Raw genomic sequence first — 19358 nt, 5'->3', positions numbered from 1 at the left:
AAAAGGGGGCACCTGGATGGCTCAGTCAGTTAAATGTCTGACTCTTGATTTCAGCTCAGGTTATGATCTCATAGTTTGTAGATTCGAGCCCCATGTCGGGCTCCGCACCGGCAGCATGGAGCCTGCTTGGAATTCTTTCTTTCTTTCTTTCTCTCTCTCTCTCTCTCTCTCTCTCTCTCTCTCTCTCTCCATCTCTCTCTGCCACTCCCCTGCTTGCTCACTATCTCTCAAAATAAATAAATAAACTTAAAAAAAAAAAAAGATTACACCTGATTTAAAAAAAAAAAAAAACTTTCTACAGGCATTTACTACATGCCAAATTTTCCAAATAAGATTGTTCTCTGTAGGGAAACAGAAACTACATTGGGAATCCAATTTTACCTCAGATAGGCATAACACTGAGTTAAAAGCTATACTCATGAAAGGAAGATTATTAAGGGTCCTCATTACTATAATTGTAGTTCAACTCTGCTCCAGAAAGTCTAAAGTTGCACAGGTGAATGGATATTAAGCTACAGAGATTAAACTGACCTTTCTGTATCTATTAGTGAAGCTGTCTTGTTGGTTTAGGTTTGGCCATTGCAGAGCTGGCTTAACAGGCCAGAAGCTTCATTCCTATTTCTTAGTATTTTTAAACAGTTGGATCCTTAAGTACATGACCTTTGATTTTTTGTAATAACAGAGACCAGAAGGCTACCAAAAAATTCCACCAGTTTTGTCTCACCCACTGACTACTTACCACAACTTTATTGAAGTCTTGGATTGCAAAATACAGGGCAATGGCAGTGAGTGCATCAGTTACCTGTCAAAAGAAAGAGAAACAATAGTATAAGAGTGAGGAAATGCTGCCAGGGCCTAGAGGTTTTGGATGGTGGTGGGCTATTTGGTAATTAATTTGTCCAGTCAGGCAGAACCTCAAGCCTCACTTTGACTACCCAAAGATAAAGCCTTTCAGGGAGATTTGACTAGAAAACCTTGAGGATAAGGACCCATCAAGGCTTATGTTAGCCTGGTGTACCACATCTGTTCTTTAATTGCAAGTTACTTAAGTTTTCTATAAAGTAGGAATAATACCCAATACTTTGCAGGCCTGATGTATGTCAAGTGCCCAGCACTAAATAAGTCCTCAATAAACAGCAGCCATTATAATTATTAAGGAAGACCTCATTGGATCTCCTATTTGACCCAGATTTTCAACTCTACATTAGGCAAGTGTTTCAAATTCCTATCTCTCAAAACAGCCCTGTCATCTCAACTTTGAAGGTTATTGCTCCTAAGAGTCTCATCAGGCCTATGTCCACTGCACGGAATCTTTTGGCAGAATGCTTAGGAACTTCAGGATGGCCTCTACACTGACACTACAATTAAAGCCAATCATAGAGTTTTGGCACTAGAAAGTTTGAGACTACATAGTCCAGAAACCAAATTTTAAAAGTATAAGGAATTAGAACTGGTCAGATGTCAGAGACTACTCCCCATACTTCCATAATATATCACAGTTCCTTGAATTCAATTAAGGATAGGTTTTTGCTTTCACACTCTGAGCAACTCCTAAGTTCCTAAAAGATAATTTTTCTTAAAAACAACAAGATAAAAGACTATAAAGATATATACGTGTTGATTTCATGTGGAAGGTTACTCACCATAAATACCAATTCAGCATAGTCAATCAGGAAATGAAAGAGGTATATTATTAATGGAGTCTGTAGGAGAAAAACAAACAAATAACTTAAATCTTACTGTTATCAGTTTCAAGAGTAGTAAAGGTATGAGGTAAACTTTAATTCTAAGGCATACAGAATAGCCAAGGGGAACTCCATAGTGGACCAAGAGTGCTGAACTCATAAAATAAGCTGGGAAATGTTTTCCCTTCTTCTGTCTTCTGAGATGTTTTATATCTCATAGATCTCTCTTTTTTTTTCTGTTTTCTATCCTTTTCTCTCCAAGCTTTAGTCTAGATATTTTCTACAGACCTATCTTCCAGATCATGAGTCCTCTCTCTTTTTTTCTCAAAGATTTATTTTTTTATTTTTTTGTTTATTTATTTTTGAGAGAGCAAGAGTAAGCATGCATGCATGGGGGAAGGGCAGAGAGAGAGGGAGACAGAGAATCCCAAGCAGGCCTCGAACTCATGAACAGTGAGATCATGACGTGAGCCGAAATCAAGAGTCGGACACCTAACCGACTGAGCCACCCAAATGTCCCAAGATTTTATTTATTTTTCAAGTAAACTCTACACCCAATGTGGGGCTGGAACACACAACCCTAAGATCAAGAGTCACATGCTTTACTGATTGAGCCAGTCAGGTGCCCCATGAGTCTTCTCTTTAGCTTTGTGTAATTGGCTGTTAACTGTGCCTATTGCATTCTTAATTTGCTATTATGTTTCCCAGTTCTAGAATTTCCATTTGATTCATTATTATATATTCCAGTTCCCTGGAGAAATTCTCTGCCTCATCACTTATTTTTTGTGCATATTAATCACTGACCACAGTTATCTTACAGTCTAAGTTTGACAGCTCCAATATCTGAATCGCCCGTGAATCCGTAGTGTCTATTTTTTTTTCTCTTTTATTATGCTTGGTAAATTTTGGTTGAATGATGGACATTATAGATATGAAAAATTTTAGAGGTTCTGGACAAGGCTATTTTCTTCCAGAAAAGATTTCTTTACATTTCTGGCAAGCAATTAGAATAGAATAGCATCACCTTAATCTAATTAGTTTAGCTAATTAAGCTAGATCTCTGTGTGTGTGTGTGTGTGTGTGTGTGTGTGTGTGTGTGTGTGTCTGTCTGTGTGAGAGAGTGAGAGAGAGAGAGAAAGAGTGCACAACTGGGAAAAAGGGGCAGAGGGAGGCTCCACTCTCAGAGTGGAACCCTATGCAGGGCTCAATCCCACAACCCTGGGATCATAGCCTAAGCCAAAAACAGGAGTCGGATGCTTAATGGACTGAGCCACCCAGGTGCCCCTTTGATTTATTTTTTTGTAATATCTATATGTCATTTACCCTTATTCCTTCCTTCAGTGTAGTCCTTCGGAGGACCCAATTGGAAGCGAAGATGTTTACCAGAGCCCTGCCACCTTGGTTGGCCATGAATTTGATTTTGTTATTTCTCCAGCACTGTGAGACTTCCAATAGCTCTACTTAGCTCCTTAGCCTCTTAACAGCCAATTTCTGTTCTCTTTCTCTAATCTCAGCCTATGCCACTTACAAATTGATAAATACATCAAAGAGAAAGCAGCTCAGACTGTCAGTCTCACATTTTGTATTTTCCTCTCTGGGATCTCAGCCCCTCAATAATCCTGGCTATCTTGATACTTTCCAATACCATCAAATAGATATTTTTTTTTTCTATTCATCCTCCTTTCCTATTTTTTCTTGGCAGGAGGGTTGATCTGCTACTATAAGCCAGTTCACCAATCCGCCAGAACCAGAAAGATAGTGCATGACTTGGTTTTAGTGAGTTTTTGCTGGTGACTCAGGAGCGCCTCTTTCCAACTCCCAATCACTTGCAAAAATATATCCTGTAATATTGCAAAGGTCACTAACATGCTTTTTAGCTAGTGTAGTAGAAAGAACAAGGTTTTGGGGTCAAACTCAGGTTTAAATCCAGGTTCCACCTGTGTACTTTTCTCTTCCAAGCCTTAGTTTCCTCAGCTATAAAATAAGAATAGCCACCTATTTTCGGGGTGCCTGGGTGGCTCAGACGGTTAAGTGTCCAACTTTGGCTCAGGTCATGATCTCACGGTTTGTGGGTTTGGGGCCCACGTCGGGCTCTGTGCTAACAGCTCAGAGCCTGGAGCCTACTTTGGATTCTGTGTCTCTCTCCCTGCTCACACTCTGTCTCTCTTTCTCTCTCAAAAATAAACATAAAAAAAAAAAAAGAAGAAGAATAGTGACCTTTCACAGGGTTCTTGGGAGGAGTAAGTGGTAATAGGCACAAGTGCTTACTTAGCACAGTGCCTAACATACAGTAAACCTCAATATGTTAGCTACCTGAGATCAACTTTTTACCTCCTTTTGAAAACAAGGGCATCAACTTTGCCTTCCAAAGTTCTAAAAGAACTAAATGTTTTACAACTATCTACTAATGGATTCTTTTTTGCATTTATCTTTGTCAGTAAGAAGTAGTAACTTGATATTTATATTACCAATAGCCTGCTTTCAAAGTGCTTTGATGCTTTAGATAGTTTAGAGTGGCACTAAGTAGGTCTCAGAAATGACAGAACAAATAGTTCTCAAAAAGCCTATCAGCAAATGCGCTGGTTTCCATAATGAACTAACATGCCCACGGTAGTTTAACTGTATATCATATTATTATAGAGAAGTATACACTGAATATAATTTGTCTTCATGCTACATTTCCATGTGAGTAACCATTCCCAGTCAGGGTAGGGTAAATTTTGAATGAACTCACAATTTTATGATCATTACTTGGCTAAACACAAAATAGAAACATTTGTTGAAGGTAGTCATAAAATCTAATGTGGTTGCCACAATTCTCTTTTTCTCTCCTGTGCAGATTTTTCTTCTCCCCTTTAACATATTCTTACTTTTCCCTAAGAACTAGATGGTAAAATCAGCTGAAGATTAAAAAAAATAAAAGGCAAAGGAATGATGAACTTTCTCTTCCAAAATACTTTTTTCACTTGGCTTGATATAATTTTTTTCTTTTTCTTTTATTTCGGAGAGAGAGAGAGCACAAGTGGGGGAGAAGGGCAGAGGGGCAGAGAGAGAGAGAGAGAGAGAGAGAGAATCTTAAACAGGCTCCACACTCAGCACAGAGCCCAATGCAGGCTCAACCCCATGACCCTGGGATCATGACCTGAGCCAAAATCAAGTTGGATGCTCAACCGACTAAGCTACCCAGGCACCCTTAATTTTATTTCTTTATGCTTTATTATTTAAAGAAACTATATTGAAACACAGGTAGCTCTTGATTTAAGAACACTGAGCTTACAAGCAAATTAACCCATATTCAGGAAAGAGGAGCAAGGGACTCCGAGTTTGAGGTCATCCCCACTACGTTTGGGGGAAGCAACTGTTCAGTCCCCAAGAAGTTATCTTACACAAGTATAGAGAGTTAACATGGCTTCTAATAGCAGGAAATTACTATCTCATACCATTATCCCCTTTTACTTACACACACACACACACACACACACACACACACACACACACACACACCAGTAAGGAGTAAGAATATGTTCTAGACTCCCTCACTATAGCTAAGAACGCATTTTCCCAGAGAAACATTTTAAATAATGGTTAAATGGCTAAATACAGCTCTTCCATTCATTCGACATATTCTTTCTGACAGGACTGTTTCACATCTTCCCCTGTCCTCAACCTCCAACTTCCCTCCCCACTCCTCACTGTCATCTGACAACTTCATTTCTTATTTCACTGAGAAAAGAAACAATTAAATGAGAACCACCTTATTTTCCCACTACCCACTGACCAACATCCTTTATCTATACCTATATTCTCTCTTATTAACAACAGATGAACTTACTTTCTTCTTACCTAAAGTCAAATTCTCCCCTTATGAACTGCATCTCATTCCTTCCTGCCTCCTCAAAGACAATGCTCATTCAATTATTCTCTTCCCTACATCACCAACTTCTCTATCCACAGGATTATTCCCATCAGCAACTATATACACAGATTCTCAATTTTTTTTTGCTATTTTTTTATTTGAGTAAGTTTTGAGAGTTTTTACATGTTTTTTTAAAACAGATTCGGGGCGCCTGGGTGGCGCAGTCGGTTAAGCGTCCGACTTCAGCCAGGTCACGATCTCGCGGTCCGTGAGTTCGAGCCCCGCGTCGGGCTCTGGGCGGATGGCTCAGAGCCTGGAGCCTGTTTCCGATTCTGTGTCTCCCTCTCTCTCTGTCCCTCCCCCGTTCATGCTCTGTCTCTCTCTGTCCCAAAAATAAATAAAAAATAAATAAATAAATAAAATTAAAACAGATTCTACACCCAATGTGGGGCTTGAACTCCCAACCCTGAGATTAAGAGTCACATGCTCTACTGACTGAGCCACATGTTCTTTTTTTTTCACTGAAGCATAGTTGACACACAGTGCTACATTAGTTTCAGGTGTACAACATGGTGATTCAACAAGTTTATATATTATGTTATGCACCCCACAAGTGTGGCTATCATCTGTCACCATACAATGCTATTATGATACCTCTGACTACATTCCCTATGCTGTCCCTTTTATTCCATAATTGAAAGCCTATATCACTCCTCTTCACCCATTTTGCCCATCTCCCCCACCCCACTCCACTCCACTCTGGCAACCATCAGTTTGTTCTCTATATTTATGGGTCTGTTTCTGCTTTTTGTTAGTTTATTCATTTGTTTGGGTTTTTTAGACTCCAAATGTAAGTGAAATCATATGGTATTTGTCTTTGTCTGACTTATTTCACTTAGCACAATACCCTCTAGGTCCATCCGTGTTGCTGCAAATGCTAAGATCCCATTCTTTTTTATGGCTAAATAATATTCCAATGTGTGTGTGTGTGTGTGTGTGTGTGTGTGTGTGCGCGCGCGCGCGCATGCATGCATGCGTGCTTCCACATCTTGGCCATTGTAAACAGTGCCACAATAAATATAGGGCAGATTCTCATATTTAAAACTTCATGAGATATCTGCCTTCAGCAGATATCTGCCATACCATTTCTCTGCCCTCCTTTAGAGCAAATTCCTTAACAAGATTGTCTATTGTCTATCTTTTCAAGAGAAAGTCCAAGATGTAAGCTACAGTGTCTTTTATAACCTAATTTATGAAGTGACATACCATTATTTCTGCATATTTTTTTTTCAGTCATACAAGCCAACTCTGGTATGATATGGGAGAGGACCACAAGTGTGAATACCAGAGGTAGAAATCTTTGGGGTCCATCATGGAGGCTGGCTATCACACTAGGTGATTACATCAAGTCCCATGTTTGTTTTTTCAGTTGTTAGTTTCTTTTGTAATAAGAAATTTATTGTCAAATTGGTTTCCAAGTCCCATGTTTTCAAATATCATCTATAGGCTGACAGATCCTAATTTTAAACCTCCAGTCAGAACCTCTCTTCTTGAGTTTCACATTTGTATAGCCTGTTGCCTTACCATTGTCATTTGGATGTCTTCAAACTTAATATGGTGAAATCTGAACTCTTACTTCTTACCCTCCTAAAAACTGCTCCTCCCTCAGTATGCCTCATCTCATTAAATAACCTCAGTTATTCAGTTGCTCAGGACAAAAAACCTGCTCTTCTTGAATCATATCCTTGAATCTTCTCTTGCCTTCGTATCTCATATCAAATCTATTAACAAGTCTACTTCTAAAAGTATAACCAGAATTTAATTACTTTTTTAAAGAATCTAATCACTTTTCACCATCTTCATTGTTACTACACTAGTCCCAAGCCACCATCATCCTGCTTAGACTAATGCATAGGCATCCTTCCTAATCATTTTCCTGCTTCACCTCTTGTCCCTAGAGTCAATTCCCCTTACAGTATCTACAGCAATATTTATCAAATGTAAAATAAATATGATCACTCCTCTCCTGGCTTAAAAGTCTCCATATCTTCCCAGCATAGTAAAAACAAAATCTAGTTGCTACCGTGGGCCACCAAGATTAGTGAAGGATCTCAAGATGGCTGGGCAAAAACTTTCTCTAATAGGCATTTACTGAGTAGCCCTTGGAAAGATCATACCCTGAGACCAAAAGACCACTGTTAATTCCCTAAAGTCTTGGAATGAGACCCTTATAACCACACTGGCTACTCTACCTAAGAATCTACCTGCTATCAACTGGGCTCATACAAGGCCAATGTGGTAAAGGCTGACTTGGCAAATGACTTTGAGAAGTTTAATGCCCTGAAGGCTCGTATGCCAGGATGCTATGAAAAAAGATGTAAAAAGTTGTGCTGAGTTTTTACCTCTCTCCAAGGCCAGGATTGAGGAATACGAGAGAGCTAGAGAAGATGAAGAACATAATTCCATTTGAGCAAATGACCACTGAGGACTTGAATGAATTCTTCCTAGAAACCACATTAGATAAGAAGTATCTCAATTTATAAGAATTTATAAATTTGAATCTAGGAGGAAGCTCTGGTCTTCATATTATAAATTTTGGACATTAAAATAATTACACTAAAAAAAATAATAACACTAAAGATAGATAGGTAGGTAGGTAGAGAGAGAGAGAGAGAGAGGGAGAGAGAGAGAGAGAGAAGAACCAAACTCCTAACCATGTGTATAAAAAGTGCTACATAATCTGACTCCTAACTTTGCATAATTTGTCTTTATTATTCTCCTCTTTGTTCATTCTGCCTTAACACTTGCCTTCTTTTTCCACTCACAAATGCCAAGTGCATTCCCAAATCAGGGCCATCATAGATGCTATGATATGCTGGCTTCATTTAGATCTCTTACTCAAATTTCACTTTTTCAGAGTGCCTTCCCTGAACACACTATCTAAAACAGTGACACATACATGACTTTCACTCTCTTTTTTTTAACATTTATTTTTGAGAGACAGAGAGAGACTGAGTGTGAACAGGGGAGGGGCAGAGAGAGAGAGGGAGACACAAAATCCGAAGTAGGCTCCAGGTTCTGAGATGTCAGCAAAGAGCCCAACGCAGGGCTTGAACCCACAAACCACAAGATGATGACCTAAGCCCAAGTCGGACACTTGACTGACTTAGCCACCCAGGCACCCCAACTGTCACTCTTTTTTTTATTAAGTTTATTTTGAAGGAGTGAGTGAGTGCAGGGGAGGGGCAGAGAGAGAGGGAGAGAGAGAATCCCAAACAATTTCTATTGTGTCAGCATGGAGCCTGATGTGGAGCTTGAGCTCATGAACCATGACATCATGAACTGAGCTGAAACCAAGAGTCAGACACTTAACCAACTGAGCCACCCAGGCAGCCCTGACTGTCACTCTTTATCCCTGTACCCAGTTTTATTTTTCTACATGTACTTACTTACCATTTAACTGAAATCTCACTTTTTTTTTAACTTTAGTTTTATGGAAATATAATTAGTATAAAATAAACTATATATATTTAAAGTATACTTTTTTAATGTTTATTTATGTTTTGAGAGACAGAGAATGTGAGCAGGGGGGGAGCAGAGAGAGAGGGAGACAGAGGACATGAAGTGGGCTCTGTGCTGACAGCGCAGAGCCCGACATGGGGCTCAAACTCACAAACCATGAGATCATGACCTGAGCTGAAGTCAGACATTTAACCAACTGAGCCACCCAGGAGCCCCTAAAGTATACAATTTGATAAGTTTTGGCCTATGTATACACCCATGAAACCATTACCACAACCAAAATATTGAATATATCCCAATTCCCAAAAGTTTATCAATTTGACTGTTCATCCCAAAGAACCAACTTTGTTTCAGTGATTTTCAATATTTTCCTGTTTCATTTGCTTTCACTTAGATCTTATTTCTTTTATTCTGCTTACTTTGAGGTTAATTTATCTTCTTTTCCTAATTTATTTTTTTAAAGAACAAGGCAATTTTATTTTTTTAATTTTAATGTCATTTTTGAAATTTATATCCAAATTAGTTAGCATATAATGTAACAATGATTTCAGGAGTAGACTCCTTAATGCCCCTTACCCATTTAGTCCATCCCCCCTCCCACACCCCCTCCAGTAACCCTGTTTGTTCTCCATATTTATGAGTCTCTTGTGTTTTGTCCCCCACCCTGTTTTTATATTATTTTTGTTTCCCTTCCCTTATGTTCATCTGTTTTGTCTCTTAAAGTCATCATATGAATGAAGTCATATGATATATGTCTTTCTCTGACTAATTTCACTTAGCATAATACCCTCTAGTTCCATCCACGCAGTTGTAAATGGCAAGATTTCATTCTGTTTGATTGCTGAGTAATACTCCATTGTATATATACACCACATCTTCTTTATCCATTCATCCATCGATGGACATTTGGGCTCTTTCCATACTTTGGCTATTGTTGATAGTGCTGCTATAAACATCGGGGTACATGTGCCCCTTCAAAACAGCATACCTATATCCTTTGGATAAATACCTAGTAGTGCAATTGCTGGGTCGTAGGGGAGTTCTATTTTTAGTCTTTTGAGGAACCTCCATACTGTTTTCCAGAGTGGCTGCACCAGTTTGCAGTCCCACCAACAATGCAAAAGAGATCCTCTTTCTCCGCATCCTCACCAACATCTGTTGTTGCCTGAGTTGTTAATGTTAGCCATTCTAACAGGTGTGAGGTGGTATCTCATGGTGGTTTTGATTTGTATTTCCCTGATGATGAGTGATGTTGAGCATTTTTCCATGTGTCGGTTGGCCATTTGGATGTCTTCTTTGGAGAAGTGTCTATTCATGTCTTTTGCCCATTTCTTCACTGGATTATTTGGTTTTGGGGTGTTGAATTTGATAAGTTCTTTCTAGGTTTTGGATACTAACCTTTTATCTGATATGTCATTTGCAAATATCTTCTCCCATTCTGTCAGTTGCCTTTTAGTTTTGCTGATTGTTTCCTGAGCTGTGCAGAAGCTTTTTATTTTGATGAGGTCCCAGTAGTTCATTTTTGCTTTTGTTTCCCTTGACTCCAGAGACACGTTGAGCAAGAAGTTGCTGTGGCCAAGGTCAAAGAGGTTGTTGCCTGCTTTCTCCTCAAGGATTCTGACGGTTTCTTGTCTTACATTTAGGTCTTTCATCCATTTTGAGTTTATTTTTGTGTATGGTGTAAGAAAGTAGTCCAGGTTCATTCTTCTGCATGTCGCTGTCCAGTTTTCCCAGCACCACTTGCTGAAGAGACTGTCTTTATTCCATTGGATATTCTTTCCTGCTTTGTCAGAGATTAGTTGGCCATACGTTTGTGGGTCCATTTCTGGGTTCTCTAATCTGTTCCATTGATCTGTCTGTTTTTGTGCCCATATTTTCCTAGTTTCTTAAGGTAAAAACAGAGGTCATCAGTTTGAGACCTTTCTTCTTTTCCAATATAGGCATTTAGCACTATATATTTCCCCCGAGTACTGCTTACTGACATCCCACATATTTCAATAGGTTGTGCTTTCATTTTCATTCAGTTCAAATACTTTCTAATTTCCCTTCTGATTTCTTCTTTGATCCATGGGTTATTGAGGAGAATACTTAGTTTCCAAATATTTGGGGACTTTCCAGACATCTTTCTGGTATTAGTTTTTTATTTAATTCTATTGTGGTCAAAGAATATACTTTCTATGACTTCAATCCTTTTAAATTCATTAAGCCTTGTTTTATGACCCAGAATATGGTCTATCTTGCAGATGTTCCATGTACACTTGAAAAGATTATGTGTTTTGCTGTTGTTGGACAGAATGTTCTATAAATGTCAATGAGGTCAAGTTGGTTGACATGCTATTCAAGGCTTCTACAGCCTTGTTGATTTTGTCTGCTTGTCCTATGAATCCCTGAGAGAAGGATATTGAAACCTCTGACTATAATTGTGGATTTGTCTATTTCTCCTTGCAGTTCTGTCAGTTTCCATGTATTTTGAAACTCTGTTATTAGGTGCATACACATTAGGATTGTTATGTTCTCTTGAGAATTGACACCCTTATCATTATGCAATAAACTTCTTTACTTCTGGCAATATTCTTTGCTCTGAAATCTGTTTTCTTTTTACTAACTTTTTTTTTTCTTTGTGCTCTCAGAAATAAGCACCATGAGGCCAAGGACCGTGTCTTGTTTTGTATCCCTAACACCTACCAGGGTAGCTGGCATTTGGTATGTACTTAACAAATCTTTATTAAAAGACAGAAGGAAGGGAGGGATTGGAATACATCTGTAGATACAGGACTAGGGACTAGGAATACTTAATGAAAAGGTGCCAGTACCTGTTCTGAGGAACATATAGCATACTAGGTAAAACAAGTACAGAGGCAATTTCAAGAGTATGATATGAGCCATTAAAAGTATAAGCACAAGATGCTTTGGAAGATGTTCAGGAAGAACGATTTCTAGAAGGAGGTAAACTCTAAGCTAATACCTAAATAGTAAAGCTAATCACCAAAAGAGGGAAGAATAGCCTTCCATAAGGAGACAAGAGCATGAGCAAAGAAACACAGGTAAGAGAGAATACAGTGCTGGAGCATTATGAATGTATGTGAGAACTCTCTCAGGGAGTTCCTATTCTGTCTAGAAAACATACTGCTCAAGGCATCCTCCACACTGGGCCCTTGTGGCTAGTGGGCTATGCTTTTATATGCCCACACACATATCTGTTCCCAATAACTGAATTGTGTGCTTATTAAGAGTCTTAAATTGTCCCTGTTTCTGCTAGCTGCTCTTATTATTGTGGCTCAATTAGACAGTAATACAAGCTAACTAATATGAATGCAAAAGCCTGTTGTTATTTCCATGAGAACCAAGCTGAATGCTTTCAAAATACTAGACAGAAAAAACAAACAAACAAACAAACAAACAAATTTGTGTTCAAAGTATGTATGAAGGATACAACTGTAAAACTGAGGGGTTAAAATTTCAAATTAGAAGACTTGTACTTTAAAACAATGTAACCAATAATAATGGGGAGGTGAGAGTGGAAAGAAATGTGGTTAATGTGGTAAGCAGGGCCCACAGGGCTTTGTATACTCCCTAAGGTGTTTGGATTTTATCCTGAGTTCAGTGGTGAGCTGACAAAATCAGATTCACATTTCAGAAAGATGACTCTGACTGCAGAATTAAAAGTAAAGGAGCAAGACCGAATGGAGCAAGACTCGTCAGGAAGCTGTTGCAGGAGCCCACGCAAGAGATGATGGTGACCCAACAATGACTTTAGCATTCTTAAGAACTAATTTTATGGGTTAAACAGGCTTTTGTGACTTTCTAAGAAACCAGCATTGCTAACACAGTTTTCATGGAAAAGCATGTTCCAAAGAACCAATTACAGGCCAATTAGCATACAACTTATTTGTGCACTGGGAACTGTTTACGATTTATTTGCCAATAAAAATGGTAACTTCTACAGAAGTCTCATCTGCTTCCGCAAATCACAATCTTGATCTGGATCATTTCCACTGCAATTGTGAAACCTCCTTCTTATGCAGAGGACATCTAAAAAAGGTCTGTTTCTAAATATGATTTTCAAAAATAGATGTTTTCAAATGTTTGTACAAAATGGAGGTTAGGCTTTGGTATTTGTGACTATAAACTACTCTTAATACCCAGAAAAGAAAACAAGAACACTTACTTCATGAAATACTGCTCCAGAATACGGAGACACTCCCAAGTCCAACAGTGAAAGGCCTTCAACCACTGAAAAGTAAGACATCCAAGTTCACTTCACTTCATCCAAGTTCAGAGACATATGCAGATGGCCAGAGACCAATGTATTAGATACTCCCAGGAACAAGAAGGGCCTCACAGTTTGTCCAACCCCCTTTACCTCAATCCCAGCAAGTGGCTTTAAATCTTGATTTGAACATTTCAGATGACATGAAACTTTTTTCCATACAGAGCATCTATTTTCACTGTGGGGCAGCTCTCAGGAGAAAATTTTGTTAAACTATGAGCTTTCTTTGATCTCACTGTAATTTCCACCCACTCTAAAAAGTGTTTCCTTTATGTATATTTTGCCACATTCCCCAAAATAATAAGACAACATATTAGAAGTTGAGAAATGTTGTCCCTAGTGTGGGGAAATGGGCACTTTCATATGTTGCTTGAGTGACATTTGCATTAAATTTTCTACAGGGAAATATGTACTTTTTAAGTACTTTTGACACTGAAATGATTGTTCTTAGGGCAATTTATCTTAGGGAAATAACTGTATGTTCATTATGGTGCTCAGAGCATTAAAAAAATAAAAATAATTCCTTGGGACGCCTCGGTAGCTCAGTCAGTTAAGCGTCCAACTTTGGCTCAGGTCATGACCAGCCCCACATCCAGCTCTGTGCTAACAGTGGAGAGCCTGCTTGGGATCCTCTCTGTTCTCTCTCTCTCTCTCTCTCTCTCTCTCTCTCTCTCAATCTCTCTCTGCCCCTCCCCCACTTGTGCATCAGCTCTCTTTCTCAAAATAAATAAACTTAAAAAAATAATCCCAGGGGTGCCTGGGTGGCTCAACTGGTTAAGCATCTGACTTTGGCTCAGGTCATGATCTTGCTGTTAGTGAGTTCGAGCCCGGCCCACCTCGGGCCCTGTGCTGACAGCTCAGAGCCTGGAGCCTGCTTCACATTCTGTGTCTCCCTCTCTCTCTGCCCCTCTCCACTCTCACTCTGTCTGTCTCTCTCTCAAAAATAAATAAATATTAAAATAATCATCATCATCTCAATGTCCATTAATAGAGATTTATCTAAATAAATTATGATATGTATATATGTGGATGTGTGGATAGATACATAGAAATATTTCATAGTTAAAAATCATACTATGATATAAATGAATATAAATAAGTGGATGAGCAAAGAAAGCTCTTCCTTACAGAGAACTATAAGTATCAAATGTAGAAGGAAAGATGGAAATAGAAAATCACCATTTGGGAGACCTCACAGTAATAATTGTGAAAGGCAAGATCATCAAGGGATACTAAAATCAGGGAGAAAAAATATGATGAGAAGCCATATTTGCAAGGGGGGAAATAATTTTATATGGACAAACTTGGCACTCACTACCTTAATCGTGTGACCAAAGTTAACATCACCAGTAATAACGTTGGACAGTTCACACTATCAACATCAAGTACCTCCTGAAATGATTCACTGAGATGGGGATAAACACTTCTGTAGTCCTTATGCCAAAAATGTGGTACCCTTGCCAAAAATGTGGTACCCTGGCCAAAAAAGCATAATTTCAATCTAATCATGAGAAAACATCAGGAAAACCCAAATTGAGAGACAAAATAGCCGGCCAGTGCACTTCAAAAATGTTAAGACGGAGGGGTGCCCTGGGGGCGCAGTCAGCTAAGCATCTGACTCTTGATTTCGGCTCAGGTCATGATCTCATGGTTCATGAGATTTGAGCCCCATGTCAGGCTCTGCACTGACAGCTCAGAGCCTGCTTGGGATTCTCTGTCTCCCTCTCTCTCTCAAAATAAATAAATAAACTTAAAAAAAGTTAAGACTGAGGAAGTGTCCCAGATTGGAAGAGACTAAGGATACATAATAACTGAATGCAGTGTGGGATTGTGGACTGAATCTTGGACCATAAAAATGACATTACTGGTATAATTGATAAAATTCTAATAACAGATTAGTTATTAGTATTGTATGAATAATAATTTTCTGTGCTAGGTCAGTGTACTATGGTTATGAAGGATGTTAACATTAGAAGAAGTTGAGTACTGGGTAAACAGGAATTCTGTACCATTTTTGCAACTTTTTGAAATCTAAAATTGTTTCAAAATTAAGAGTTAAAATAAAAAAGCACATTACAGGTATGCATTTACTAAAAGAAAGATGGCCATGAAATACTCTTAAATGAAAAGCAGGTTGGGGCGCCTGGGTGGCTCAGTCGGTTAAGCGTCCGACTTCAGCTCAGGTCACGATCTCACGGTCCGTGAGTTCGAGCCCCGCGTCGGGCTCTGGGCTGATGGCTCAGAGCCTGGAGCCTGCTTCCGATTCTGTGTCTCCCTCTCTCTCTGCCCCTCCCCCGTTCATGCTCTGTCTCTCTCTGTCTCAAAAATAAACAAACGTTAAAAAAATGAAAAAAAAAATGAAAAGCAGGTCATAACACAGTATGTCAGTATGATCAAATTTTACTTTAAATACTTATTTTAAATATTTATTTTAAATAAATATTTTAAATATTTATAAGCCTTGATCCATTTAATTATTTGAGAGAAAATGAATATGTATTCAATGAGAAATGCCTCAAATTAAACATAAACCTTAGGCATTAAACAAAATAAATAAAAATTTAAAATACAGCAACCATCTCTGCTGATAAGATTACAGAAGATGTTTAGTTTCTTTTACCTTTCTTCATTTTCTGAATCTTTAGCAATGAGTACTATTTCATAATTATTAGAAAGAAACAGGAAATTTAATTTTTAAAAAATGAGTGAAGGATAAGAAAAAACATAAACGGACACACAAAAAACTATAAAAGGTATGAGCTTAGGTCACGATCTTGCCATCTGTGAGTTCGAGCCCCGCGTCGGGCTCTGGGCTGATGGCTCAGAGCCTGGAGCCTGTTTCCGATTCTGTGTCTCCCTCTCTCTCTGCCCTTCCCCCATTCATGCTCTGTCTCTCTCTGTCCCAAAAATAAATAAACGTTGAAAAAAAAATTAAAAAAAAAAAACTAACTTTAAAAGGTATGAGCTTATATATGCCTAAAATCTCAGAAGTACATGTAAGAAACTGATATACGTAAGAATCTGGTCCCTCCAGGGAACACAAGTGGGTGGTTATAGGAAAGTGGTATGGAAAGGTGCCTTTTAATCATATAGCCTTTTGCACCACTGGTTTTTGAATCCTGTGATAGAATTACCTATTCAAAGATAAATAAAACAAAATCAAAGTTACAAAGCCTGTTCCAAAAATATATATTTATAATGAGTGGGCCTTAAATGGACCCACCCTAGAAGGAAACTTAATCAGTTACAGAGTTCATACTAGCTGTTAAAATAAAAAAAAGCTATTGCTCAAGACAGCTATAACTGGTCCTTATACTAGGACCAGAAAGAAATTTGCCCCACGGAGCCACATAAAGAGGTTGCTGTGTAACACAACTATTCAACCCTTCACTAACAGCTTTACTGGAGACCCCAGGAGATGATTCATCAGGCCACTTCACAGGGCAACTCCCCACCTAAGTCAATGGCATCCTACCACAGAGCAGTAAAAGCAATTCAACAGAGGACCAGTAAGATGCTGTCCATAGACATCACTCTCCACTGGTTTAATCCAGAGGGAGATTGCATACTTTTTAGGCAATTGTCTAAAATGTAATTTCTCTCAGATATGCTTTTGCTAGGATACTGTACACCTCAAAATTTGTTAATGTGTTTTCTGGCAAGTGCTTAGAATGTGGCACTGCTATCATGATGATTAAATATGAACTCATATTACTTAATAAATAATTGATCTAAGGAAAGAGTTAACCTCATGGAAACATTAAAAAACAAACAAACTGGGGCGCCTGGGTGGCTCAGTCGGTTAGGCGTCCGACTTCGGCTCAGGTCATGATCTCGCGGTCCATGAGTTCGAGCCCCGCGTCGGGCTCTGTGCTGCCAGCTCAGAGCCTGGAGCCTGTTTCAGATTCTGTGCCTCCCTCTCTCTGACCCTCCCCCATGCATGCTCTGTCTCTCTCTGTCTCAAAAATAAATAAACGTTAAAAAAAATTTAAAAAAATAAATAAAATAAAAAATAAAAAACAAACTATCATTTACTCCCACCATCTATAACATTAAAAAGTGTAGGAAGAGCATCAACTCAAAATATTTTTACTTGAATACATTGATATTTATGATAAACTTATAATGTCCTTACTTTGGTGCACATGATTGAAAATTTTGGCATGGTCTGCAGTACATTTGGGAACATCTGAATTACAGAGTAACAAAATCCTCTAGAATGTGATGGTGAATTTACTCCATGTATAAAAGAAAAACCAGGGCCCCAAATTCTAACATATATAACATATATGTTCCAATAATATTTTGCTGGGAACATTTTAACATAGGTTTCATAAAATGTCTGTTTGGAGAGAAAAACAAAATACTCAAAACAACAACAATACAAAGAACTCATAGCTTTAAGCCATTCTTTTTCCTAGAGTACCCCCCAAAATAACACCTGTAAAAAGTACACCAGATAAATTGAATAAAATTTCAGCTTCATGGGATTATTATCCAACAACTAATGCTTCAGAATAGTTGACCATAAAAACTAATTAATTATTGCTGACTATTCTAAAATATAAGGGTTTTTTTTATAGGGTCTCAACTCTTTTTTTTTTTAAGATTTTATTTTTAAGTAATGTCTATACCCAACGTGAGACTTGAACTTACAACCCCAAGATCAAGAGACATACTCTACCAACTGAGCCAGCCAGGCACCCCAATAAAGTGTCTCAACTCTTTTTTTTTTTTTAATGTGTATTTATTTTTGAAGGAGAGAGAGACAGAGCATGAGCGGGGGAAGAGCAGAGAGAGAGGGAGAAACAGAATCTGAAGCAGACTCCAGGCTCTGAGCTGTCAGCACAGACCCCAACGTGGGGCTTGAACTCACAAACTGCGAGATCATGACCTGAGCTGAAGTAGGACGCTTAACCAAATAAGCCACCCAGGTACCCCAAGTGTCTCAACTCTTAACTGATAAATCCCATGAAGTAAAAATTCTTATTTAGTTACCTTTACATATTTTTCTTATGGGTGATAATAAAAACATATTATGTAGCATAAGACAAACATTGTCTGGGGCACCTGTCGGTTAAGCTTCTGACTTCAGCTCAGGTCATGATCTCGGGGTTCATGAGTTTGAGCCTTGCGTCGGGCTCTGTGCTGACAGCTCAGTGCCTGAGGTCTGTATCACATTCTGTGTCTCCCTCTCTCTCTATGCCCCTCCCCCACTCACGTTCACTCACTCGCGCTTTCTCTCTCTCAAAAATAATCATTAAGGGGCGCCTGGGTGGCGCAGTCGGTTAAGCGTCCGACTTCAGCCAGGTCACGATCTCGCGGTCTGTGAGTTCGAGCCCCGCGTCGGGCTCTGGGCTGATGGCTCAGAGCCTGGAGCCTGTTTCCGATTCTGTGTCTCCCTCTCTCTCTGCCCCTCCCCCGTTCATGCTCTGTCTCTCTCTGTCCCAAAAAAATAAATAAATGTTGAAAAAAAAATTAAAAAAATAATCATTAAAAAAAAAAAGGCAAACATGGTCTTTGAGCTTCCCATATCAAGAAGGGCATGCATTAAGCTTGTTCAAAATAAGTAGTATCTATATTTCTAGCGCAGAAGGCCCAAGAGACAGTGTCATTCCCATAGCAATGAACACACCTAGCATCCAGAACTTGCTTTCTAAATAACTTTTTTCAATAAAAGAAACCAGGATTCCTTGGAGAAGTGGTCAATTCCAGGGCTAGACCAAGAGAAAAATAAGGTCAGACTAAAGCATCTTGTGGTTCCAGAAAGTAATGAAGTATTAAAAACACCAGAACAAAACAAAACAAACAAACAAAATAGTGAGGAAAGTATGTCCAAGGACAAAGGAGTCAACCTGAAAGAGGTCGCAATGGCCAAAGATTTTGAGCATCAAAATAAAGATAATATGGATTATAACACAGAGAATAAAATAAATACCTATAAGTCCATACAGATGTTAAATAAATAAGGAAGAAGGGACAACTCTTCCTTACAGAAGATTCCAATTCATAATGAAGAAGGAAT

General features: G+C 38.7%; 1 protein-coding gene and 1 pseudogene across 1 annotated transcript in view; one reads left to right on the top strand and one right to left on the bottom strand.

The window, feature by feature from the left end:
- PIGU (phosphatidylinositol glycan anchor biosynthesis class U) overlaps positions 1-19358 on the bottom strand; it is an 82870-nt gene that overhangs the window by 57832 nt on the left and 5680 nt on the right. The window contains exons 2-4 of the mRNA XM_043604718.1: positions 13232-13296; positions 1644-1703; positions 740-802 (exon numbers count right to left, since the gene is read on the bottom strand). Coding sequence (XP_043460653.1) covers positions 740-802; positions 1644-1703; positions 13232-13296 — 188 coding nt within the window. The remainder of the gene's footprint in view (positions 1-739; positions 803-1643; positions 1704-13231; positions 13297-19358) is intronic.
- Positions 6534-8509, top strand: LOC122497543 (annotated as a pseudogene).

Source organism: Prionailurus bengalensis, chromosome A3 (assembly GCF_016509475.1).
Source record: "Prionailurus bengalensis isolate Pbe53 chromosome A3, Fcat_Pben_1.1_paternal_pri, whole genome shotgun sequence".
NCBI lineage: Eukaryota > Metazoa > Chordata > Mammalia > Carnivora > Felidae > Prionailurus > Prionailurus bengalensis.
This window is presented reverse-complemented; position numbering and strand designations above follow the sequence as displayed.